This window comes from Danio rerio, chromosome 2, assembly GCF_052040795.2.
Source record: "Danio rerio strain M-AB ecotype USA chromosome 2, GRCz13ab, whole genome shotgun sequence".
Classification (NCBI taxonomy): domain Eukaryota; kingdom Metazoa; phylum Chordata; class Actinopteri; order Cypriniformes; family Danionidae; genus Danio; species Danio rerio.
This window is the reverse complement of record NC_141022.1, coordinates 2,721,428-2,748,796: the sequence shown is the minus strand read 5'-3', so window position 1 is coordinate 2,748,796 and position 27,369 is coordinate 2,721,428. Positions and strand designations below refer to the sequence as shown.

General features: G+C 38.6%; 1 protein-coding gene across 4 annotated transcripts; it reads right to left on the bottom strand.

Annotated features, from left to right (window-relative positions):
- Window positions 1-1,254: 1,254 nt before the first annotated feature.
- On the bottom strand, window positions 1,255-27,369 carry ccdc13 (coiled-coil domain containing 13). 4 transcript variants are annotated; one of them, XM_087240338.1, is made up of 15 exons: window positions 27,232-27,369; window positions 24,056-24,272; window positions 19,937-20,085; window positions 17,246-17,388; window positions 17,092-17,172; window positions 15,948-16,061; window positions 15,202-15,306; window positions 12,235-12,399; window positions 11,980-12,156; window positions 11,038-11,244; window positions 8,307-8,389; window positions 6,413-6,553; window positions 3,566-3,717; window positions 3,344-3,454; window positions 1,255-1,538 (listed from the first exon to the last, which is right to left on the bottom strand). In XM_087240338.1, exons 2-14 carry the CDS (start codon window positions 24,268-24,270, stop codon window positions 3,345-3,347), a joined length of 1,842 nt encoding a protein of 613 aa, XP_087096464.1. In that variant the 5' UTR covers window positions 24,271-24,272; window positions 27,232-27,369; the 3' UTR covers window positions 1,255-1,538; window position 3,344. The 4 variants fall into 4 exon arrangements, with proteins under 4 accessions (XP_087096464.1, XP_087096462.1, XP_087096465.1 ...); XM_087240336.1 differs by having other exon boundaries at window positions 3,349-3,454; XM_087240339.1 differs by having other exon boundaries at window positions 8,307-8,386.

Sequence of the window (27,369 nt, the reverse complement as noted above, 5' to 3'; positions counted from 1 at the left end):
CTGATTCAACTAAACAATTTAAGGCAGTAAGATTTGTTTACAGTGCACACACACACTTTGATTTTGGTGGTTTATGGGGACTCTCCATAGGTATAATGTATATTACACTGTTAAAAAATGCATAAATATGGCCTTACCCTAATCCTACCCTGAAACTTGTCAAAGCTTGTCGCAAATTTTAACGTCAAAAGTCTACCTGAAGTGATTTGAATTATGAGGACACAAGGCATGTCCCCATAAACCACTGTGTTAGGCCATACACAAGTCATTATACATATCTTTGTATCTGTAAACCATTAAAACCAGTACACACACACACACACTGTTCTTTGACCTACTCCTAAACCAAGCTTCACAGGAAACAATCTGCCTATTTACAATATACAAAAAACATAATTCTGTGTGATTCATAAGCATGTTTAACCTTGGGGACCTCAATTTTAGTCCCCATGAGTCTGTGTGCATTCAGGTTTTAGTGCCCACAAAAAATATACAAACACACAGCTTGTTTCATAACACTTCAACTCGCTCTCTTCAATACATCTGATATTGTGAGGTCATGAGAGATGAAGGAAAAGACGATTGTGTTTCATCAGCGCTACACTTTTTGTTGGAAAACCAATAATAAGATCCTGTCAGAATGTTTTTAAGAAATTATCAAGGTAAACCAACATATTTTCTCTCTCTCTCTCCCCTTTTGGCACTCTAAAGTGGAAACAAAGTTCCCTGCCTTCTTTTTCTGACGCACATTTGCTCATTAATATTTGATTTGTGTGCGTCGTGGTGCGAAACCAAAATGAAAAGCTAAACCAAAGTAAGCTCCCCAGGTGTGAAACACTTTGTCCACAACTGCATACGCATGTGTGTGTGTGTGTGAAGACTCTCACTTTAGCGTGTGTCTGGTCTTGTTTACACTGACCGTATCAGCGTCCGCATTCATGCTGCCATACATGAGTTATTCTCTTTCCTATGTGGCCGGAGGGGGTTTTGAGGCTCCAGCACGCTTAATTTAAACCTGTGGCTGAAGCAGTGTGTTGCTCCTGAAACAGCGCACTATTTCATCTTCCCAGAACCCGGAGGGACACTGGCAGGCCCGAAGGCTGTTACGGCTGCAAGTACCACAAGACAAAAATATCATGCAGGATTGGAAATGATGGGGGGGGGGGGATATGCCTTGTTTACATTGAAGGAATAAAACGAACTTGTGTTTGAAATTAGATTTCAGATAAGAGACGTTCAACACTCACAAAAATATAAATGTTACTACAGTACTTGTGTGTATATATGTGAGTGTGTGTGTGCAGCACACATGGCAGCATCTGTTAGCAGCGGTTTTGTCCTTGACTGATCTCTGTTTGCCTGTAAAGAGTGGTCTTCATCCCGGACTCCCCTGCTCCTGCTTTCTGCGGGCCTGCTGGAAGCCCTGTTTGGCTTCGGTCATCATGTCCTTGTAGAACTGCAAGACTTCTTTCTTTTCCTTCAAGGTGTTCCTTAGAGTCGTTCTCAAGGTTTCGTTTTCTTCGAGCTGCAGTGCCAGCCTGCAATGGGCAAGAAAATATGCGCTTATTTACTGGTCTGGAACAAGGAGTGTGCGTAAGCAAGCATAGGGCGGCCGTCTGTCTGCTTTAAAGTTGGACAGTCTGCTATTGGAAACCCACATCCAACCTGCTGGCATCTGTCTTTTCTCATCCTTTTTGGTTCTTCTTCTAATGGTATATGAAAAATAAATAGTTCAATTAAAATATATGCTTGACACGGCGCGCACATGACACACGACACGGCGCGCACATGACAGTTGAAAGTATCGCACACCAGACGCGTACATTCGCACGCTATTGAAAATGAAACTAATTAAACAGGGCTCGAAATTGCGACCATTTTTGTCACATATGCGCCCGAAATTTTATCTATGCGACCTTAAAATATATTTGGGAGCATTTCTGCGAGTGCTTAAAATTGTTGTGTGCGACCAGTTTTTACTGCAAAATGTTCACCACATGCGCAGATTCGGGATACATTCACGCAGGATGCATCTCTAAGCTCTTTGTCTGCACTTGGAACGCGAAACGCAGCACTCAGGAATGGTTTAAAACAGTTGTCATGTCAACTTCCTGCAGTAAACAAATCCAAGTCCGTAATGCTTGCCCCGCCTTCGCGCTCTTCTTATTGGCCCACCACTGCTCTAGCACTGAACGCGAATGATTGGTTAATATCAGCTGTCAATCACTCAGCGCCTTCTGGCTTCGGATGACAGAGAGCTACTACCGCGAAATATTGTAAAGCGCTGAAGATGAGAATGAAGATTACACTGGCAGATTTAGTTTTAGAAACCATCTAGTTACAAATAATGACACATCTTACTAGTGATCATGTGCTGAATGTTAATCCACCATCTACACTTTTCCAAGAGTAGAAGACTTCTGTTGGCTTCAAGTCCGCTATAAAAAGTCTGTGGGATGGAGCTTTTCAGGTAACTGTTTGCCACATCTAGCACGAGAGCTTCTGTTTAATCCTTCATATAATCGCCAGATGCTGTCCGCCGTGCAAGTGGCCGCTACATGTCAAATTTAACACCATGTACACCATCGCAAACGAGCTTGCACTGAGCAAACTAACATCGCTACTCATAAAAAGACTGGTATTGATATTAACATGACGTATGCATATAATAAGGTACAGTATATGTCAAAAGCATCAGTGGAATATCAGACAGCACTTGTGAGAACAGCACAGTTATACCGCTAACAGATTCATGTCAAGCAGTGCCTGCAGGGCCGGTGAGCACTCCGTGTATCTTTTGGTCACTCAGTTATGATATAAAAATGTATTTTCTTGTGATAACGGGATTTCGTTGAGACATATTTTCCTCACGCTTGCATATATATACATATATATATATATATATATATATATATATATATATATATATATATATATATATATTTTTTTTTTTTTTTTTTTTTTTTTTTGCTTGTTAGTTTGATTAGTGTTGATTTCAAATGCTATAAATATGTTGGTATAAAACTTGTAGTAACGGTGCTCATAATTGATGGGTGCGACTAAATTTTGGCTGATGCGCCTACATTTTTAAAGTTAGGAGCACCGGTGCTACCAACCAAAAAGGTTAATTTCGAGCCCTGTTAAACTATTGTTTATTCTTCCGACAGACACACCCATGTTGTCATCTGATTCTGTGTGGGATTAAATTATACCATTAAAAGATTTCTTTGAGGGACAGCTTCTGATTTACAAAATGTTCTGTTTGATGCATAATTCTTGGCACAGTGATTTTTTGTGTGCTAAAAAGAGATTAAATGTGGAAGATACAATTAAAAACAAACACCTTACTGTGCTTTGAGTTCACTAAGCTGAGCGTCACGGCTAATATCAGAGGGGCTTCTGGGAGACAATCCCTCCAGTCTCTCCGGGAGACTCAGAATACTGCCTGAGCTTCCTGCAGTCATACAAGAGAATACAACGGATTGAGCTTTTTTTAATCAAATATTTGCAATAAACTTGATGAAAATGGCAAAAAGCAACAGACTGGTTTCAGTCTATACAGAACCTGTTCTGCTGCGATTAGATGTTTGCAGGCTTGCTTCTTTTTTGGCGTCCAGTTTGGCTTTCTCCAGCTGCTGCTCCAGTGAGACTGAACGCTGCCATTCCTGACGCAGTTTCTGCTCCGCTTCTGCACACTGACGCTTGGCCTCCTCTTCCCTGCAGAAAATAAATTAGGACCATTAAAGGAGACCTATTATGCCACTTTCAACAAGATGTCAAAAAGTCTCTGATGTGCCAAGAGTGTGTGTGTGTGTGAACTTTCAGCTTAAAATACACCACAGATAATGTTTTAAAACTCTCTGAAACCGACCGTTTTAGGCTTTGATCCTAATTGTGGTGTTTTGGTGACTGTCGCTTTAAATTTAAATGAGATTGTGCTCTTTTCAAAAGAGGGCGGAGCTACAAACGGCCTATGTGTCAGCATAACAGCAGATTCAAAACAGGGCTAACGCTATCTCTGTGAAAAGCTGAAGATGTCATAAGAAAGCAATCTATGGAGACCAGGGCCGGACTGGCCATAGGGGGCCCTTCACTTACCAATTGCCACCATCCCCCACCCCCCACTTCATAAATCCACAGGTCACCCCACCAACCCATTTACCTTACCCCCTTCACTTAACGATTGCCACCTACACCTCCCTCCTTCACCTACTGATCACCTTCTACACCCCCCCCCCCCCTCTCTTCAATTAGCGATTGCCCCCCTACACCCCCCTTTCACTTACCGATTGCCCCCTCCTTCACTTACCGAACACCTCCTGCCCCTCTTCACTTACCGATCGCCACCCTTCACTTACCAATCGCCCCTTCCACCTCCCCCCTTTACTTATCGATCGCCCCCTACACCTCCCCTTCACTTACGGATCACCCTCTGCACCCTCCCTCTCTTCACTTACCAGTCGTCCTCTACACCCCCCCCCCCTCCTTCTCTTACCGAATGCCCCTCCTTTACTTACCGAACACCCAATTCACCTTCCCCTCTTCACTTACCAGTCGTCCTCTACACCCCCCCCCCCCCCTCCTTCTCTTACCGAATGCCCCTCCTTTACTTACCGAACACCCAATTCACCTTCCCCTCTTCACTTACCAGTCGTCCTCTACACCCCCCCCCCCTCCTTCTCTTACCGAATGCCCCTCCTTTACTTACCGAACACCCAATTCACCTTCCCCTCTTCACTTATCGATCGCCCCCTACACCTCCCCTTCACTTACGGATCACCCTCTGCACCCTCCCTCTCTTCACTAACCAGTCGTCCTCTACACCCCCCCCCCCTCCTTCTCTTACCGAATGCCCCCTCCTTTACTTACCGAACACCCAATTCACCTTCCCCTCTTCACTTACCGATTGCCCCCTACACCCCCCCTTCATTTACCGATTGCCCCCTCCTTCACTTACCGAACATCCCCTACACCTCCCCCTCTTCACTTACCAATTGCCCCCTTCACTTACCGATCGCACCCTACACCTGCCCACTTCAATTACCGATCACCCCTAAACCTTCCTTTACTTACCAATCACCCCTACACCTCCACCCCTTCACTTACTGATCGCCCCTTCCACCTCCTCCCTTCACGTACCGATTGCCCCCTACACCCCCACCCCCTCTTCACTTCCCGATCACGCACCCCATCACTTATCGATCACCACCTACACCCCCCTCTTCACTTACCGATTGCCTACCCCTTCACTTATCGATCGCCCCCTACACCCCTCCTTCACTTAATGATTGCCCCCTACACCCCCCTTTACTTATCTATTGTCCCCCTTCACTTACCGATCGCCTCCTACACCCCCCCTTTACTTACCAATCTCCCCACACACACCTCCCCCCTTCACTTATCGATCGCCCTCTACACCTCTCCCCTTTCACTTATCAATTGCCCCCCCCCTCCCCTTCACTTATGGATTGCACACTACACCCCCTCCCTTAACTTAGCAATCGCCCCCTACACCACCCCCTTCACTTACAGATTGCCCCCCCCCTTCACTTACCAATTACCCACTACACCTCTCCCTCTTGCCATTTACCGACTGCCCCCCTTCACTTATGGATTGCACACTACACCCCCTCCCTTAACTTAGCAATCGCCCCCTACACCACCCCCTTCACTTACCGATCACCCTACACCCCCCTTCACTTACAAATTGCCCCCCCTTCACTTACCAATCACCCACTACACCTCTCCCCCTTGCCATTTATCGACTGCCCCCCTTCACCTACCAGTTGCCCCCTACACTTCCCCACCCCCAGCTCTTTACTTACAGATCGTCATTCAGTTTAGGTGGCCTGAGGTATAAAATCTTCCCCGGTCAAAAACACTGTCCCACTCGCCACTGATGGAGACTGCTGTTCATTTGTGCATCCTACAACTCCACATTAAAAATGCCGAACGGCTGCTTCTCACTTAGGACTGTCTATGCTAATGAGGGAGAGATGGTCACTAGTGGGCGGGACTTTCCCCCTCTGATGACATCATACAAAGGGAGAATGTCAATCAAAGTGTTTCTGCAGACTGTTTTAATCAAGTATGATTATAAACAATGGAATTAACACATTTTTACCATTAGAGGTTGCTTATATTCACACACTGCTGACACACAACTGTGTGTAAACCCCTTATAAAAGTGTTTTTTGCATAATAGGTCCCCTTTATATCATTTAAATCAGTCTGCTTCATTACTTGCTCTAAATTCATGATTGTGATATGAATAATCCAATCAAATGTAATGGTGAATTTGAACAAAATTACAAGGGAGAATATACAACTTAAAGGATTGTTCAATGCCTTTATAAATGATAGAACACAGATGAAGATGTTGTGTAGAGAGGGATTAGTAATTGTCTCCTACCTGGCGTGCTGCACTTTGGTCAGCTCCAGCAGTCTGTCTCTCTCCACACTTGCGCTTTGGTAAAGGGTTTTATACTCTGCACACTGCGCCTGGAGCGAGGGGACTTTAACAGCACACTCTGGACAGGCCACTTGTGCATCTCTGAAATAATATGCAACTCTTTCACTCATGTTGCTGTATTAGACAGCAGGGCATAATGCAGGCTGTGTCTGAAATTCAGTGCAGTGTGGAAGCTTGCTTTTTCCAGGGAAGTAAAAATGGGGTAATTAAAAACTTTTTTTTTCTCACACAGTTCAACTTTTCTGAGAGTTTATTTCTCAGTATTGCAAGTTATAAACTTATATTTATGTCAGATGTATATCACAATTCATATATTTGTTCTCTGGATTTTGAGTTACATATTGCAATTCTGTGTTTGATTTTAACTAGGGGTGTCACGATTTCGATTTTTAATGGAAATCGATAGAAATTTATGCTCAATTTCGATTATCGAATCAAAAAATAGAATGGTCGATGCTGCCACGCCCCCATGTCACGTCAGCTTGGCTTGCCAAGCGGGAAAAAAACAGGCTTGTTGAAGTGCTTGTTAAACTGCAGAAGCAGGAGACCTGTCGACAGAACTTAAACCCTCTCCTCTTTCAATGAAGTCGCTGGTGTGGAAGCATTTTGGATTTCCAGTGAGTTATGTTGACAACGTTCGTGTTGTCGACAAAAAAAAACACAGTTTTCCAAGCTCTGCTATGTACGTATTACGTACGGTTCGTCCGATAGACAACACCGGCATCGCGATCCTTCGCCCGCCCTCGTTGCAAATCCGCTCGCGAAAAGTACACACTCAGGCCCTGTTTACACTGTCTTTGTTTTTAAATGGCATTTTAGAACGACAACGATTTGACATCCACAGTGGCGTGTAGCATTTCTGAGCAGCCCTCCTTCCTCTCTACCTCTGAAAACGCACATCACGTGACCACACAGACACAGACGCACACACAGCCATGCGCTCCAGACAGCAGGTCCAGGCAGTCAGAGGACTGCTTCAATCTTTCACTCACTTGTACTTAGTCATTTTAGCGAACACCTCAGATACTGTTGGCTGGTTCCTGTTGGTTGTGCGTCTTTTTTAGCGACGCCATTATAACGACACAGATCACAGATTCACGAGTCCCGCAGAAAAAGTGATTGACAGGTGGTAATTATGTGTGTATCTTGCCTTTATTCATTTACTGTATGATTTGTTCATGGGTAAAACAAACACCATGCAGGTCAGGTAGTTTAAACGGTAGGCTACAAATAATTAATTGGTCATTAATTAATTAATTATTCATAATCGAAAATCGAATCGTGCCTTTAGAATCGAAAATGTAATCGAATCGAGGATTTGGAGGATCGTGACACACTTAATTTTAACACAGACAATTAGAGCGATAAATTTTCACAATTGTGAGTTTATATTTTGCTGGTTTTATCCTCTAACAACATTATTTCGCTCTATAAGGAGCTCTACCAATTCCTGTAGTCTATAAAGATTATGATGTTCACTTGTGCATTCTGAAACTCCACATTTACAATGCCTCTTAGTCACTGACAATATCTTCAGCAGCTCAAACACTCTAATAGCTAATGGACTGCTGCTTCTCACTCAGGGCTGCGGTTTATGCTAATGAGGGAGAGATGGTCACTAGTGGGCGGGGCTTTTCCTCTCTGATGACACGTTTAAAGTGAGAATGTCAATCAAAGTGTTTCTGCAGGCTGTTTTAATCAAGTCTGATTATAAAAAATAAAATAAATATATTTTTACCATCAGACGCTGCTTATAATTCACACACTGCTGCCACACAGCTGTCTTTAAACCCCTTATAAAAGTGATTTTTGCATAATAGGTCCCCTTTAATACCTGGCAGGGTTTGCTTCTCTACTCTTCTCCTGTTGTGATGTCAAAGACCTGCTGTTTTGTAGACTCTTGCTCTCTGATTGCTTCTGCAACACACACACACACACACACACACACACACATACACATACACATGCATAAGCTTGAGACAGGGTTAATACAAATTTTTACCACTAAAATTTCAGGACTTCTCCAAGTTTACAGGTAAATATTTATGACGTAATGTTTTATATAATGTCTACGTACATGTGATAAATAAAACAATGCACATTGCACACAAAAAGCAAATTTATTATTAACCCATATTAAAAAATATGACAATCAATGCAGTTTATTTTTATATCTGTAAAATAGTAGAAAGTATCTTACTGTCTGTGTGGAAATTTTAAAAATGTTGGCTTGTGATTTTCACAAGACTTATAAGAATTGTACCAGTTAGCCTTTAGTAGTGATGTGTGATACCACTGGTTTCCTATCCGATCTGATACCAAGTAAAATGAAGGCGAGTATCGACGACACCGATCCGATATCGATACTTTGCTTAAAATTACTGTTTGAGAAATTAAAGTAACAAGTACTGTACTTTAAAGTGTAACTTTATACTGAATACGAGACATATTACGCAGCCTGATCTCACGAGGAAACGTTTAACAAGAAAAAATATTCATCCTAAAACACGAAATGTTATAGAAAGCAAAAATTTTACTTTCTCAAGCATCAACATATTGTTACAACACCTACTAATAATATAGTTTTTGATTGTATTTCTTGAAAAGTAATGCTTCAGTGAAAGATCTGCCAAATACAAGCTTATAATTCCAAGTGGAAAATGACTTTTCAGAATCAGAAGGTTCTCTCTGCATTTACCGTAATTCATTTACTCCAATTTGCAAATGTAAGAGAACTTTGATCATTTAGAGTACCCTTATGCCTAGTTCAGACTGCATGATTTTAGCCCCGATTTTGGCTCGCCGACAGGTTTTGAGAAATCGCCGACAAATGCCTGAAATCACAAACAAATCGCTGCTCGTGCACGTGAGTGACAATCACACAGTATGAACGATCAAAGACGCGATCTGAGAGAATCGCAGATGAGTCGCCGATGCCTGCGAGATATTTGGCGTGCTGAATATCTGGAGCTGTCAGCGATTCAAATCATGCCATGTAAAATGAGTTTTGACTGAAAATAACATCGGCGATCGCCTACAGCCAATAAAAGAGCACCTTTCACTTGTGTGTGCGTGTGTGTGTGTGTATACCTGCTGCAGGCCAGCGGGAGGCTGGGGGAGAAGTTAAAAGCGCTCATTTTCGGTTTATTTTGGACCCATGAAATGGAGGGAAAACTAGTGCAGGTTTGACAGGACTCAGGAGCACCCGTGTCTGTTTGATATTTCATACAGAAATAAATTAGTTTATTATCAACGTTGAGGATTAATGGCTCATTCCCTTTAAACCCAGGTGAGCAAACATGTACATTTTCTACCCCATTAAAGGCTTCTTTCTCATTATGTAGTTAATAACAAAAGATATACTACATGTTTTTGGCTGTGAGACGTAGTTTGGACGAAGTTGTCGGCGATTCTCCCTATAGTAAAGTCATGCAATGTGAATGTCCATGTCGCCGAACCATCGTGCAGTGTAAACAAAGCAGCGATGAAACACCAGCGCAGATAGTCGAGCATTGTGAAAACTATCAGTGTGACTACTTTGAAAATCATGCAGTCTGAACTCGGCATTAGGGTCTCTGTCATGTTAATGTATGAAAGAGAACTGTTACACACATATTGTTTGCTATATGGAATGCAAAAACTTTGAAGCTCAATATCTCAAAATCATTTAGAACGCAGACAGAACCTAATAAATCTAAGGTGTTGATTTGCTAAACAAATTTCGGTAACACTTTAGAATAACGGTTCATTAGTTAAATGGAGTTAACTTGTTAACAAAGGTTCGGCGGTGGAAGCACGCCTCACTTTGTCTCCATAACCAATCACCAACTCCCTAAAACTTACTTAAGGCAGACCAGCCCTCTAGCACTGTTCTTCTCTTTCTTTCGAAGACACCCTCCCTTCCTTTATTTCCTCGCTTCCCATTCTCTTCACTTCTAGGTTGAATCGTGGGGGGGTCCAATCACTCTACCAAAATATTACAGAGCTACCCCCACTTTGAGTCTCCGGATCATCATCGTAGGATGCCCGATCAACCCACTTACCTGCTTACTGTTTATCCTCTTACTTCCCTTCCCCTTCATCCCACTGTTCTCTTACCATCCCCTTCATCCCTACAATGAAGTCTAGCTCAAAGTGTGGTGTGGTCCATGCCAATTAACTAATATTAACAAAGCATTAATAATCTTGAAAAGCATTTATTAGTCATATTTCACCATTTACTAATGCATTATTAAAATCTAAAGTTGTGCCTGTTAACAATAGTTAATGCACTATGAGTTAACATGACTGTTAACTTAAATAACATTAACTACCATTAACGAAGATCAATAAATACAGTAATAAATGTATTACAGCCCTAATTGTGTGTTCATGATAGTGAATACATTAACTAACATTAACTAATGGACCATTTTTTTTTTATGTAAGCCAAATTTCCACGACTTTCCAAAATATTTTGGGTTTATTTGTTTTTCCAGGTCTGGAAGTCATTCCCTGACTTCACCAGGTTTTCCAGGACCGTATGAACGCTGTTGAGAACGATGATGTGATGGGATGTGTGGTACCGTGAGGGCGAGCTGCTGGATCTCCTGCTCCAGCTCTTTGACCTTGTTCTCCTTCTCTGCCACCATGAGTTTGAGCTGCTGGATGAGGGACGAGTGCTGCTGGACCTCGCTGTGCAGATGAGTCTCCAGGCCCTGCTGACTCTCCTCACGCTGAGACCCTTTCAGACTCAACTGACCCAGCATGACCTGCCAATGCGTTTGCTGCTTCTGATCAGGACACAGACACCAGGCAGCCTTCATTACACACTATCCAAACCACTTCCCGCTGCAGAATTAGTTACTTCTTTCAGCTTATGATATTCATCTGTAACTATTATTCACGGTATATTTCAAATGTACAGTGTAGTACTATTTAGAACAGTGCCTGTTCAATAGTAGTGCTTTAAATGGTTACACGGATATTGTAAACCTCTCAATTCATTGTTTCTAATGCATGTGCAATTGTCTTAATTAATGTAAGCTTTGGTTGAAATATCTAATTCCAATTACAGTAACTAGTTAATTTTTAACAACTCATTACACCCAACACTGGTATATATACTGTATATAGACTCAACGGCCACTTTATTAGGTACACCCGTCCAACTGCTCGTTCATGCAAATTTCTAATCAGCCAATCACAGCAGCGACTCGATGCATTTAGGCATGTAAACAAGGTCAAGAGAATCTGCTGCAGATCAAGGTGACCATCAGAATCAGGAAGAAAGGGGATTTAAGTGACTTTGAACGTGGCATGGTTGTTGGTGCCAGGCGGGCTGGTTTGAGTATTTCTGAAACTGCTGATCTACTAGGATTTTCACGCACAACCATCTCTAGTGTTCACAGAGAATGTTCTGAAAAAGAGAAAGTTCTATGGGCGCAAATGCCAACCGGATACTAGCAAGCTGTACCTAATAAAGTGGCCAGTGAGTGTATAATATATATACATAAAGAATTTCTCACCAGTAAGGCATCGACTAGCTCATCATCGTGTTTGCCTTTATCCAGTAGAGTGCCGATCTGACTCTTCAGGGCTTTGATTTCTGTGCTCAGCACTTTATTCCTGGCTTTGGAGCCCTCCAGCTTCTTCTTCACGTCCGTGTGCTCTTCAAGCAGAACTTCATACTCCACAGTGAGCTTCTGCAAAGATATTATTATCAGATTATTAAGACATTTCATCGTGGCATATTAAGATTAAGTATTATGGGTGTGCAAAACCTCCAGCGTCTCCTTCTTCTCCTTCTCTATGTGCCGGATGTGGCTCAGATTTCTGTCTTGTGTCTTCATTGGACCTCCAGTTCTCATCATCTCATCCTCAAGACCAAACTCATTCAGCTGTTTCCTGTGAGACGATTGGCTCAGCTGCTGTTCCAGGTCTCGCACCTTCAGTGTTTAAAGAAAAGTTAAGTAGCATTAAAAGTGACATATGAACACCATAGGGCTTTTCATACTCTAAAAAGTTCACTTTAACCAGTGTTAGGAATGATAGGTGTCCTAGGTAAGAGTTGAAAGATTAAAGATATTTAGCTGAATATAGGGTTTGCACTTTTATCAAGGTTTGGTTAGTTCCCCATACGTGCAGCCATATAGAGAAATCATATAGAGAATGACTTAGTAAGCACGAAAGCATGCAAGATTTTGACAATATGAATATAATAGTGGGTAAAAGATACATGTTAGCAGCATCGTTTAAGGTATTATCCTAATATTTCCCCTACTTGGCTGGAAAAATAAAAAACTAACGTGCTGGAAACGCTGCCTCAGTTCGTCAGACAGTTTTTAGTCAGTCTACAGTACTCTAAATGTTGTTGTTTTCTCATTTAACTAATTAATACAGCCCAAAACATGATTTTCATCAGCAATATGCAAGTTTATTTAGTTCGGTGGCCTTGTTTACGTTCTGAGCCTCTGATGATGCATTGATGAACATTCTATTGTGGTCCTTGGTGATTCATATAATGAAAGTCAACTATTACCATCCCTATATGAGCATATCAATAAAAAGCATATGTTTTCACTGATGGAAAAAAGGGATGCACACACAACAGATAAATCCAAAAAGTACTTTAATATTTTTTATTTAATAGTATATAAAAAGTTCACAATGTAATCCAGAGGTCGTACAGAAATATCACTCACGAGACTCACTACCTCAAAAATAATTATCAAAAACAAACTAATTTCTCACAAAAGTTTGAAGTCTACAGCAGAAAGCATAAGGAATACCAAGATTGGGTCGTAGCAATGAAAACACAGTGCAAAATTGAAGAAAGCCTATGGAAGGCAAGCATGCAACCATTCGCAAAAAAAAAAAAAAAAAAAGTATAACAGCGGATGCTAATGTGGCCTCTATGGTGGTACACAGGGAAGGAAATGCAGTAAATGAGGCACAGGTGAAAATATTTTTTACACACAGTAATAATAAAGGCAAAAAAATCTAAAAATAAAAATAAACAGTGACCTCTAGTGGCCATAATATAAGTCTATAACTGTGACTATCCAACCTTTTCACATAAACCATGAGGAACAATACTTTAATTTACTTAATAATTTACTTAATAAACTTTAATTTCTCCTCCTGGTTCCTCAGTTCAGACACTGAAGGAACTGAAGCGCTGGATGAGTTTGTAAAACAACTGCATTATTGGATCACATACAGTTTCACATTATGTTGCTATATGTTGAGTTGGAGGCTGAGAAACCTCAGTATGTCTAGTTTTGCATTTCCTGATATTTGGTTTGTTTGTTTGTTTGTTTGTTTGTTTGTTTGTTTGTTTTTTTGTTTGTTTGTTTGTTTGTTTGTTTGTTTGTTTGTTTTACTTCCATAGTAAAAATGACCATGGTCTAAGCTTAAAATTCTATTTTATAAAGAAAGAAAATCACATTGTTATTATTTAATCACCCTATTCTTGACTGAAATATTCCTTTTTGCTTTAAACTATTATTTAATTTAAGATGTTTACTTTAAAAAAATCCATTGAGAAAAAGATTATAAAAAGAACCAGGCGTCTTTTTCAATTTGAATTTTCATTATTATAAAACTCAACTCAACTAGCAGGAAATAAAATAAAATAATACAATGCAATGGAAGTTCAACAATGATAGCCAAAAGTCAGCAAAAAAAAAAATATATATATATATATAAACAACCCAGGCTCATTGAAAATATGTTCCCAGGGCTACATTTTTAAGAAACCAAGACAAATATACCCTGAACTATGTTTTCTTGCAGTTTCTGTTTGTACAAACTCACTAGAGAGCGGCATGTACATTTATGACAATCTGAAATATGTTACTGAGGCATGTTTTTCTCATCCGTGCCATTTCTAGTAAATCAACCAGAGGGTGCTGTGTACATTTCAGGCTGTCTCAATGTCATGCAGTATGTCAGCTTGATATCGATTGAACCACACACACCCTTCCCTAAAGCCAAATGATAGTGTTTTCAAAAGCAAATTAGAACCCTGCTGAAAAATCCAGCTTAAACCAACCTAGACTGGTTGGCTGGTTTTAGCTGGTTGACCAGCCTGGTTTTAGAGGGGTTTTGGCCATTTCCAGGCTGGTTTCTATCTATTTCCAGCCTGGTCTTAGCTGGTCAGGCTTAACAATGACCAGCTAAATCCAGCTAAAGCCAGCTTGACCAGCCTGGTTTAAGCTGGATATAGCTGGTTTTAGCTGGACATCTCCCAGCCTGGAAATGGCCAAAACCCCTCTAAAACCAGCCTGGTCGACCAGCTAAAACAAGCCCACCAGCCTAGGCTTTAAGCTGGATTTTTCAGTTGGGAAGAGAAAAGCTATGGTGGACGCTTGCTTCTATCACACTGCTCTTTGTTTTTGGGTTTTGTTTTACCTGGTTTTTGGAACTGTCCTTAATTTGTGTTGAGCTACCAAGCAAACCAGTCATACAGGAAACATCGCCCACACAGAGGTAAACAGTGAGCGGAACTACCCCACAGCCCTGTTCGGTTTACACACGAAATGCAGCCCATATTTCTCGGTTCTTAGAATTGTATCCCTGGGAACATTTTCCTGATTGTGTTGCTATAAAGCATGTTCAAAAGCAAGAGGAAACAGATGTGCTTTTAAAACATCTTTTCTTATTTTTGGGGGAAAATGTGAACAGTCATTTAAAATAATGAAAAAGCACACTAGTTCATTAAAGCTGAACACTCAGTGGACACTCACTCGGTTCTGCAGGGCGAGGATCTGCTGCGATCGCCCTCTCCAGCCTCCTGGGTTACACAGAATCTGCTGAATACTGACGTCCTCACCGACCTCGCAGCTCAACACCTGGAAAACACGTTAAAATGATGCCTACTATAGCACTATATACTATACAGCTCAATAACATACATGAAAAGATCTGTTGAGAACAAATTAAGGATGCACAATATATCGCAATATTATTGTTATCACGATAATAGTATATGCAAAATATTGCAGACGTGCGATAAATTATATCTATTTTATGCATTGGTATTTAAAATTTAAATTTAAAAATCAAAAATCTAAATTTGACCAATCAGATGGGGCCTTGCTATCTTTATCTCCGCCTCCCCAGTAGGTTCTGTTCTGCTGTTGGCTGGAGCGACACAAAGCTGAACCCTGAGCTGAAAATAAACACTAATGGGTGGAGTCAAGATGAGCGAGAAAAATGACAACAGCCAATCAGAGTCCGAATATCTGGGGTTTCACTTTTTCATAGTGTTTTAAAGGCTAAATATTTGCACTTAGACAAAATTAAAGAATTATTTAGACCTGAAGGACATATTTTACACGTTAATTTAAATATCATTAAATAAATAAATAATTTAAAAACATAGCTATTAAAAAATGACTCTTTAGGGAAATGTTATATCTTAATATCGTTATTGCGATACTCAACAACAATATTGCATATTTGTCCAGTATCGTGCAGCCCTAGAACAAACCTTGTGAGCAATTTTTAATTCTTGTTTGAATGTCTGGATCTGGTTGCGGTATTCAGCCATTTTGAGCTGGGCTACAGATAGTTTCTCCTGTAGTGATTTGACTACTGGGTTGTTCTGCACAACAACAAAAAACATTGAACACTGTTATTTAAATAACTAATCTTGGTCACAAACTACCTGACAAAAAGTCTTGTGCCCTATCCAAGTTTTAGGAAGAACAAATAATAATTTGACTTCTAGTTGATCATTTGGTATCAGAAGTGGCTCATATGAAAGGCCAAAGATTACGCCTCTAGATGACCCTTATTTGAGCACAATAAAATCTGATCATGCTTGATTTTGACTGATTTCATTAGGACAGTAAGGTCTGACTTTATTTAGACTAAAGTCTCATCACTGAACAGAAATAATGTCCAGTATAGAATATAAAGTCCTGCTGCAGTGGAGACAGAATGAATATTGTGTCTGACTCCATCATGAGCTTGGAGGACTGCATCCATACATCTCTGACTCAAATCACTGATTAATAAAGTCATCTGGAATGGCAAAGAAAGCGTTCCTGCAGGACTGCCAGAGTTCATCAAGATTCTTTGGATTCATCTTCAACGCCTCCTCCTTCATCTTACCCCAGACATGCTCAATAATGTTCATGTCTGGTGACTGGGCTGGCCAATCCTGGAGCACCTTGACCTTCTTTGCTTTCAGGAGCTTTGATGAGGAGGCAGAAGTATGAGAAGGAGCGCTATCCTGCTGGAGAATTGTCCCTCTCCTGTGGTTTGTAATGTAAAGGGCAGCACAAATGTCTTGATACCTCAGGCTGTTGTTGTTGATCATCCACTCTGCAGATCTCTCACACGCCCCCATACTGAATGTAACCCCAAACAATGATTTTTCCTACACCAAACTTGACTGATTTCTGTGAGAATATTGGCTCCATGTGGGTTCCAGTAGGTCTTCTGCAGTATTTTTAATGCAGTTCAACAGATGATTCATCAGAGAAATCCACCTTCTGACACTTTTCCGAATGATCAACTAGAAGTCAAGTTATTATTTGTTGCTCTTACAACTGGGATCAACCACAAGACTTTTGTCAGGTAGTGTGTCTAATCATGCCTCAAATGATAATGAACATAATGCATATTACTTCAGGATGGTCATCCACAATCTTTGAAGCTTGCTTCTTGTTTGTCGTCTTTCCAGGATTTAGTAACAACATGGCCTGAAGCTAACAACACAGAAATATATTAATGAAACTATGAGTAAAGTCACAGATAAAAACAAGTTCTGTTCTTCTTTACCTCTTTCTCCAGTTCTCGAACTCGATTGTTGGCTTGTTTGGTTTTGGTTTTCTCTCGTTCTACTTCAGAAGCTAAATCTCGAGTCTTTTTTGACAGCTCCACAATTTTGGTTGCAGCTGCATCTCCTGCCAGACCAGCAGTACCTTAGCGAAAAAATAAAGATGAAGTGTCAGATATATTATATACCAGATACTCAGTGGCCCAGAATTAATGTTTGAGTGGCACTGCATTGCATTAGCCTGACATGACAAGCAACATTTAAAGTTTGGGTAAACTGGAAATAAAGAGAGAAATAAAAATACAGAAAGGCATCTTGGCATGTTGATTAACCAGTTGCTGCCATGTTTATGAATTAACCTGTTGCTAACATAAATTTGGACGCTGTGGGCACAGATCTAGCATGTTTAGCACATTGTTAGCTGTGAATTGCTAGCATGTTTCTTGTGCTAAAATGTAAAACTATAATCAAACTTGTCTGTTATTTATAATTCTGTATATTTATGACACTGCTACGATAAATTAGCATGTTGTAAGCATATTTCTAACAAATTTAACAAATTGCTAGCATGTTTCTAGCATGACTTTCTTGTGCTAAAATGTAAAACTTTAATCAAACTTGTCAGTAAAGACAAATAAAGACATATTAAGACATTTAAAATCTTGTGTGTTTATGTTTATGATAGTGTTACGATAAATTAGCACGTTGTGAGCATAGATCTAGCATGTTTAGCACATTGTTAGCTATGAATTGCTAGCATGTGTCTTGTCTTAAAATGTAAAACTGCAATCAAACTTGTCAGTTAAGACAAATAAAGATAATTAAGAAATTTACATTTTTGTATGTTTATGACACTGCTACGATAAATTAGCATGTTGTAAGCATAGATCTAGCATGTTTAGCACATTGTTAGCTATGAATTGCTAGCATGTTTCTTGTGCTTAAACGTAAAATTGTAATCAAACTTGACGATTTAAGACATTTATAATTTTGTGTTTATGTTTATGACACTGTTATGATAAATTAGCATGTTGTGAGCATATTTATCAAATTGCTAGCATGTTTCTAGCATGACTTTCTTGTGCTAAAATGTAAATTTGTAATCAAACTTATCGGTTAAGACAAATAAAGATATATTAAGACATTTTTAATATTGTATTTTTATGTTTATGACACTGCTATGATAAATTAGCATATTGGAGCATATTTCTGGCATATTTGGTGAATTGTTAGCATGACCTAGCACATTTATAATATGCAATATTTTAACATGTTGCTTAACATGTTGCTGCCATAAATGCAAAGCATGTTGTGAGCATACAGTATTTCTAGCATATTTATCAAATTGCTAGCATGTTTCTAGCATGACTTTCTTATGCTAAAATGTAAAACTGTAATCAAACTTGTCAGTAAAGACAAATAAAGACATATTGACATTTCTAATTTTGTATGTTTATGACACTGCTACGATAAATCAGCATGTTGTAAGCATAGATCTAGCATGTTTACCACATTGTTAGCTATGAATTGCTAGCATGTTTCTTGTGCTTAAACCTAAAATTGTAATCAAACTTGACGATTTAAGACATTTATAATTTTGTGTTTATGTTTATGAAACTGTTATGATAAATTAGCATTTTGTGAGCATATTGATAGCATATTTATCAAATTGCTAGCATGTTTCTAGCATGACTTTCTTGTGCTAAAATGTAAATTTGTAATCAAACTTATCGGTTAAGACAAATAAAGATATATTAAGACATTTATTATATTGTATGTTTATGTTTATGACACTGCTATGATAAATTAGCATGTTTGAGCATATTTCTGGCATATTTGGTGAATTGCTAACATGAATTAGCCCATTTATAATATGCAATGTTTTAACATGTTGTTCAACATGTTGCTGCCATAAATGCAACGCATGTTGTGAGCAAACAGTATTTCTAGCATATTTATTAAATTGCTAGCATGTTTCTAGCATGACTTTCTTATGCTAAAATGTAAAACTGTAATCAAACTTGTTGGTTAAGACAAATAAAGATATATTGAAATTTCTAATTTTGCATGTTTATGACACTGCTATGATAAATTAGCATGTTGTAAGCATAGATCCAGCATGTTTAACACATTGTTAGCTATGAATTGCTAGCATGTTTCTTGTGCTTAAACCTAAAATTGTAATCAAACTTGTCGATTTAAGACATTTATAATTTTGTGTTTATGTTTATGAAACTGTTATGATAAATTAGCATTTTGTGAGCATATTGATAGCATATTTATCAAATTGCTAGCATGTTGCTAGCATGACTTTCTTATGCTAAAATGTAAAACTGTAATCAAACTTGTTGGTTAAGACAAATAAAGATATATTGAAATTTCTAATTTTGCATGTTTATGACACTGCTATGATAAATTAGCATGTTGTAAGCCTATTTTTGGCATAGTGAATTAGTACATTGTTAGTTAATAATTGGCAAGTTACTAATAAAAGTTGTCATATTATAAGCACATATGTTACTATAAAAATATTAATTTCTTAAAAAAATATATATACTGTATATTAGCACAAGAAACTCCACACAGAAACGCCAACTGGCCCAGATGGGATTCGAACCAGCCACCTTCTTTCTGTGAGGCGACAGTGCTAACCACTGAGGCACCGTGTCGCCCCTTAATGTATTTAAATTTACCTGCGAGAGCCAACCTGTCCTCTTCTCTCTTCTTCTTCAGGTGTTTTATCTCAAAGTCTTTCTCACTCAGCAGTTTATGAAGTCTGCCGTTCTCATCTCTCAGCTCCCGCACATGATCGAGCAGCTGCTCATTCTCATTCTGGATCATTCTGAATTAGGAGAGTTTTATTAACACATGTATATGTCATAACCACAAACACACGACAAAATCTACGCTACTCTACCACCATCCAGTGTTCCACATGAGCTTCACAAAGAGCACACTGCTGTCACTGCAAATCAGGATCACAATCCACATCCACCGCACATCAAAGACAGCTCATAATGTTGACATCGTTCAGATTGATTAGCCAGAGGAGAAATGGCTCTCTTAAAGTGTCTTTCAAGGGATCGTTCTGCTATTTTTTCTAGCTTTTCTTGCTAATGTCACCTCTGGTTTGCTTAATGGAGAGATAGACAAGCTTTGATTTGTGACTTTTCAGAAGTTATAGTATAGACCAGGGCTTCTCAACTGGTTTGGCCATGGGACCCACATTTTTACATGGTCATCAACCCGCGACTTAAAGTTTTAGGAACTAAAATACAATTTAAGGAATTATACTTAATTTGTATTCATTTGTTAACTGTAATGAAGTTTACGGCCCTTTGGCCGCCGGGAAGAAGGAGGCGGAGAACCGACGGAGCTTTAAAATGATTTATTAATAATAATGACGGCAGCTCCTCACGGAGACTGCCATTTAAATCAAAACAAACGGACGGCAGTCTCCGCGAGGAGCTGAAAAGCAAACTGAAAACTGAAAGCAAAAGTAAAATAACATGCCCGGGCCCGGTCCTCTCTCGGCTTCCTCTGCCATCGGTCCTCCTTTTATGGTCCAGAGCTCCTTCCGTGGGATCCGAGGCAGGTGCGCACCGCACGTGTATCCACTCACGCGGTGGCCTCACCCCGTTCCCACGGCTCTCGGCCACGCCCCCTCGCCACATTAACATACATAAGTAGTGACATACATCATACGAAATTCACCAAGACTTACAAATAAACACTATTTTATTGCTGTCATTTAACAAAATGGGTCAAATTATAGAAATATTACAAAGTAAAAACGACAAATACTGTTAATAATAAACTGTTAATAAAACATGTTTTCTGGTGTCTAAATGTTGTTTTAATTTAGAAGGTTTCATGTTGTCTTATGAGAGCACCTCACATATGAAACTGAGGCTTTAAGTCTTTTTCATTCATTCATTCATTCATTCATTCATTCATTCATTTTCTTGTCGGCTTAGTCCTCTTATTAATCCGGGGTTGCCACAGCTGAATAAACCGCCAACTTATCCAGCAAGTTTTTACGCAGTGGATGCCCTTCCAGCCGGAACCCATCTCTGGGAAACATCCACACACACATACACTACGGACAATTTAGCCTACCCAAATTCACCTGTACCGCATGTCTTTGGACTGCGGAGCACACGGAGGAAACCCACGCGAATGCAGGGAGAACATGCAAACTCCACACAGAAACGCCAACTGAGCCGAGATTGGAACCAGCGACCCAGCGACCTTCTTGCTGTGAGGCGACAGCACTACCTACTGCGCCACTGTCTCGCCCGCTTTAAGTCTTTTTTGTCGTCAATATATATATATCCATACTTTACATATTCGGAGTCGTACTTGCGCTTCGACAAATTTGTTGCAATAATTAAATGAAATTTCACATGTCAAACGGTAGGGTTGTCGCGCACGCATTTTAAAATAAAAGTCCGGTATAAGCAAAATAAGTAAAAAATTTACTTTTTTTTTTTTGATCACACACTCCGCGACCCACTGAAAATGTTCCTGCGATGACCCACCAGTTGAGAAACACTGGTATAGACAACCATATTGTTTTTCATATTTCACATTCCTTCATAAATCTTCTGCATATAAGTATATAAGCTTCTGCATCTTGCTTATATACACTATGAACAGCAGCTACGCTAATTATTCTCTTTATTCTCTATTTTCACCTGGGGATACTCATCCCGAGGTCCTCAGTTTATGCGGAGTCACTGATTGGATCCAAGACCAGCGACGAGATGATCCCAAGGATTCCATATCCGGGACTAGGCCATATCCTGAGCTGCTGCTGCGCTGATGGTCGTGGGGAGTGGAGAACATGAGTCTGATTCCAGCGACGCTCCAGGGACAGACGAGTCTTCGCTAAGGCTATCTTCCAGCCTAAACCACGGTGACTGAAGCTCTGCACAAGACTTTTGACCAGCGGAGAAATTAAAATGGTCGTGCCCAACTGAGTCTGGTTCTCTCAAGGTTTTTTTTTCTTCACTCCCATCAGGTGAAGTTTTTTTTCCTCTCCGCTGTCGCCACTGGCTCGCATGGTTCAGGATTGGTAGAGCTACGCATCGATGAATTTGCTCTTCAGTGTTTGAACTCTCAGTAATGATTAAATCACACTGAACTGAGCTAAACTGAACTGAACTTAAACACTAAAAACTAAACTACACTGTTCCAGTTACTATGACCATTTATGTGAAGCTGCTTTGACACAATCTACATTGTAAAAGCGCTATACAAATAAAGCTGAATTGAATTGAATTGAATAACTTTTCCTTCGATTTAGTCCCTTTTTTCATCAGGGGTCCCCACAGCGGAATGATCCGCCAACTTATCCAGCATATGTTTTACACAGAGGATACCCTCCCAGCTGCAACACAGCACTGGGAAACACCCATACACACTCATTCACACACACACACACACACACACACACACACACACACACACACACACACACACACACACACACACACACTATGGCCAATTTTGTTCATCCAATTCACCTATAGCGAATGTGTTTAGACTGTAGGAGGAAACCCACGCCAACAAGGGGAGAACATGCACAGAAGCGCCAACTGACCCAGCGACCATCCTGCTGTATGGTGAAAGTGCTAACCACTGAGCCACCGTGTAAAAGTATAAGTAGTAACACTTTACAATAAAGTTCATTAGTTAACGCATTTACTAACATGAACTAATCATGAACAACACATGTACAGCATTTATTAATCATAACTGAACATTTACTAATGCATTATTAACATTCAAGTCCATGCTTGTTAACATTAGTCAATGCATCATGAGTTAACATGAACTAACAATGAACGACTGTGTTTTCATTAACTAATGTTAACTAACATGAACAAATACAGTAGTAAATGTATTGTTCATTGTTTGTTCATCTTAGTAAATGCATTAATTAACACACACACAAAGCGTGACCGTATAAGCATTACTTACAAATGATCAGATCCCTTTTTGTACGATTTTAATCATTTACTTATGTTTCAGATACTTATGCCTGATTTGTTTTCATTTATTTCATCATTTTTTTTAGTATTTTGAAGTATTTGTTACTATTCAATGTAGTGATTCATAGTGTTACATTTCAGTATTAGAAACTAAGCTGTACCAAGATTATGTAATAATTTGTCTTCATCTAAGTTAGTGCATAGTAGCCGCATTTCCACTATCGGGTCAGTGCGAGCCAGGGCTTTAATTGGGCCGGGCCAATAGCCCGGGAGGTTGAGAAATGAGGCCGAAATCATGTCGCATTTCCACTGTCGGGCTAGTAGCTCATAAGGGCGGTCATACGCAAAAAGACCCCAGACTATAAGGCCAGATGTTTTCTTTCCCTTATTTATTGATGTGTTTGGCGCATGTACACATGTGCGATTAGAAAACTGCCCGCCTCTCCTTTCACTCCGCCCCGAAGCCTCAGCTGGCCCTCCTTGGCCCAAGGTATTCGGCAGGCTGAAAAAGGCCGGCCGCTGGCCCCAAGAAAGCCCTGCTTTGGCCCGATTAGGCCCCGGAAGTGACAGTGGAAACGCCACTGGCCTTGGCTCACCCTGGCTCACTCGCTTTAGGCAAGATAGTGGAAACGCGGCTAGTGTTTTTGTAAGCCCTGCTTGTTACTGATGTTCATAAAAGGTTAAACATTTATGCTGCGTCAGCTTTCATTTCTCTTGTGTAAAGATGCTTTAGTCTTATTTCTATTTCTTATTTCTTAGTTCTTTTTTGCTGAATTTGTAGAAGCAATAAGGTGAAGTCACTGTTGCGTGTGTCACCTTGCATTGAACAGATCCATCACTTTATCGTCCTCTTCTGTGAAGTGGATATCGTCCAGACCGCTGCTGAGAGGAAGAGCGATGGCGTCTGTCTGTTTTTCCCCATCTGTCTTTTTCATCTCCTGCCTCCTCTGGATGCGCTGCACTTGTTGCTCTTGCAGAGTTTGAAACTGAAGCCTCAGATGCTCCTTTATTTCATCAGCGTCCCCATCCATCACTGAGAGATCAAGGAAAGATGCGTTATTGCAAACTAATGCGGTTACAGATGAGAGATGTGCAGATATACTTCAGAGAACATATTACACCTGCTTCAGCTCATTTGCATTGCTTTCCTGTCACAGGAGTGGATTTTGAAGCACTGAAGGGCTTTACTTATAGTCACTTATATCCAATACAATTATTGTTTATTATTGTATTATTATTTTGTTTAAAATATATGTAAATTCTAATTTATAAGTAAATATTATTGTGTTTTTGAACCATACTATAGTAAAGTGTATTATACAGTATATATTAGTATTTACATCTCTTTGTTAATGAATTACTGTAGTATACATTTTGGTACAGTAAACTGTGGTGTATTGTAGTATAATGTATAGGAAACTGTTTATTTTACTTGTTGTTTTACTATAGACACTATAGTATTATCACAAAAGCTTCACTTTACTATGGGATGGTCAAAACACTACAGTATTTACTATCAAGTACTATAGTATTATTTTTTTCTTGTGGCCTGTATTACGCTTTTTTTAGAAAACAAAATACACATTTAAAAAATACTATAATAATTTATAGTAAATATTATTGTGTTTTTGAACCATACTATAGTAAAGTGTATTATACAGTATTTATTATAGTATTTACATCTCTTTGTTAATGAATTACTGTAGTATACATTTTAGTACAGTAAACTGAGGTGTATTGTAGTATAATATAAAGGAAACTGTTTATTTTACTTGTTGTTTTACTATAGACACTATAGTATTACCACAACAGCTTCACTTTACTATGGGATGGTCAAAACACTACAGTATTTACTATCAAGTACTATAGTATTATTTTTTTCTTGTGGCCTGTATTACGCTTTTTTTAGAAAACAAAATACACATTTAAAAAATACTATAATAATTTATAGTAAATATTATTGTGTTTTTGAACCATACTATAGTAAAGTGTATTATATAGCATATATTATAGATTTTACAACTTATTGTTAATGAATTACTGTAGTATATCTAAGTTTTCAGTACAGTAAACTGTGGTGCAATGCTGTATAATATATAGGAAGACACTAGAAATACCTCAACAGCTTCACTTTACTATGCATGGTTCAAAAACACTACAGTATTTACTATCAATTACTACAGTATTGGGCTGTTTTAAGTTGTGCAAAACAAAAAACTAATTTAAAAATACTATGATAATTTATAGTAAATATTATTGAGTTTTTAAATATACTATAGTAAAGTGTATTATGCAGTATATAATATTGTGTTTACAACTTTTTGGTAATGAATTACTGTAGTATATGTTAGTTTTAGTACAGTAAACTGTGGTGTATTGTAGTTTGTTATATAGGAAACTACAGTAGTTTTTCATTTGTTTATTTTACTTGTTGTATCAGACACTTTAGTAATACCACAACAGGTTTACTTTATTGGTATGGTTTAAAAACACCACAGTATTTTACTAAAAATTACTCTAGTATTATTTTTCTTGTGGCCTGTATTACGCTTTTCAGAAAACAAAATACACATTTAAAAAATACTATGATAATTTATAGTAAATATTATTGAGTTTTTAAATATACTATAGTAAAGTGTATTATACAGTATATAATATTGTGTTTACAACTTTTTGGTAATGAATTACTGTAGTATATGTTAGTTTTAGTACAGTAAACTGTAGTGTATTGTAGTTTATTATATAGGAAACTACAGTAGTTTTTCATTTGTTTATTTTACTTGTTGTATCAGACACTTAAGTAATACCACAACAGGTTTACTTTATTGGTATGGTTCAAAAACACCACAGTATTTTACTAAAATTACTCTAGTATTATTTTTCTTGTGGCCTGTATTACGCTTTTCAGAAAACAAAATACACATTTAAAAAAAAAATATGATAATTTATAGTAAATATTATTGTGTTTTTGAACTATACTACAGTAAAATGTATTATACAGCATATATTATAGATTTTACAACTTGTTGTTAATGAATTACTGTAGTATATGTTAGTTTTCAGTACAGTACACTGTGGTGCAATTCTGTATAATATAGAGGAAACTACAGTATTTTGTCATTTGTTTATCTTACTTGTTGTATTAGACACTACTTTACTATGGTATGGTTCAAAAGCACTACAGTATTTACTATCAATTACTATAGAATCGTTTTTCACGTGGGCCATATTACACTGTGTAAAACAAAATACACATTAAAAAAAATGCTATGATCATTTTTAGTAAAACTTTTTTAACCATAATAAAAGTTTATTATGCATTATTATATTTACTCTTTGTAAATATATTACTGTAGTATACGTTTGTATTTACTACAGTAAACTAGTAAACTGTGGTGTATTGCTGTATAATACATAGGAAACTGCAGTGTTTAGTCATTTGTTTATTTTACTTATTGTATTTACGTTACCATAAACACTGTGGAATTACCACAACAGGTTCACTGTATGGTTCAAAAACACTACGGTATTTAGTATCAGTATAATTTTTTTCTTGTGATATTTTATGTAAAGTGTATTATACATTATATTGTTTACAACTCTTTGTTAATGAATTACTGTATTCTACGTTAGTTTTAAGTAAACTGTGGTGTATTGTAGTATAATATATGGGCTAGTTGTAGAATACTACAGTATTTTCTTAAATTACCACAGACACTAAAGATTTACCACAAAAGATTCACTTTACTATGGTAGTTCAAAATTACAACAGTATTTACTATCAATTACTACCGTTTTATTTTGTATTCTGGGATGTATTATGCAGTGCAAAACAAAATGTACATATGTAACTAAGAGTTACTATCAGAGGTTTAACATTAGAGGAAGAGGTCAGTTAACTAACATCTGAGGTAAATGAATCTGTCTCAGTTTCATCAAACTATTCTCTGCCTTCAGTGCGGAGAGGATTTAGAAACGAAACAAAAACTTACCGAATGAAATTAGAAAGATCTCCTAGGAAATATCGGTGAAAATAACACATATATTGAGTCGTTAACTTAAAATACAAGAGAGTATCGTCAGTGGTTTCTCCAGAAGTGTTCCCTTCCCTGTCTATTTGTTTACGCGAC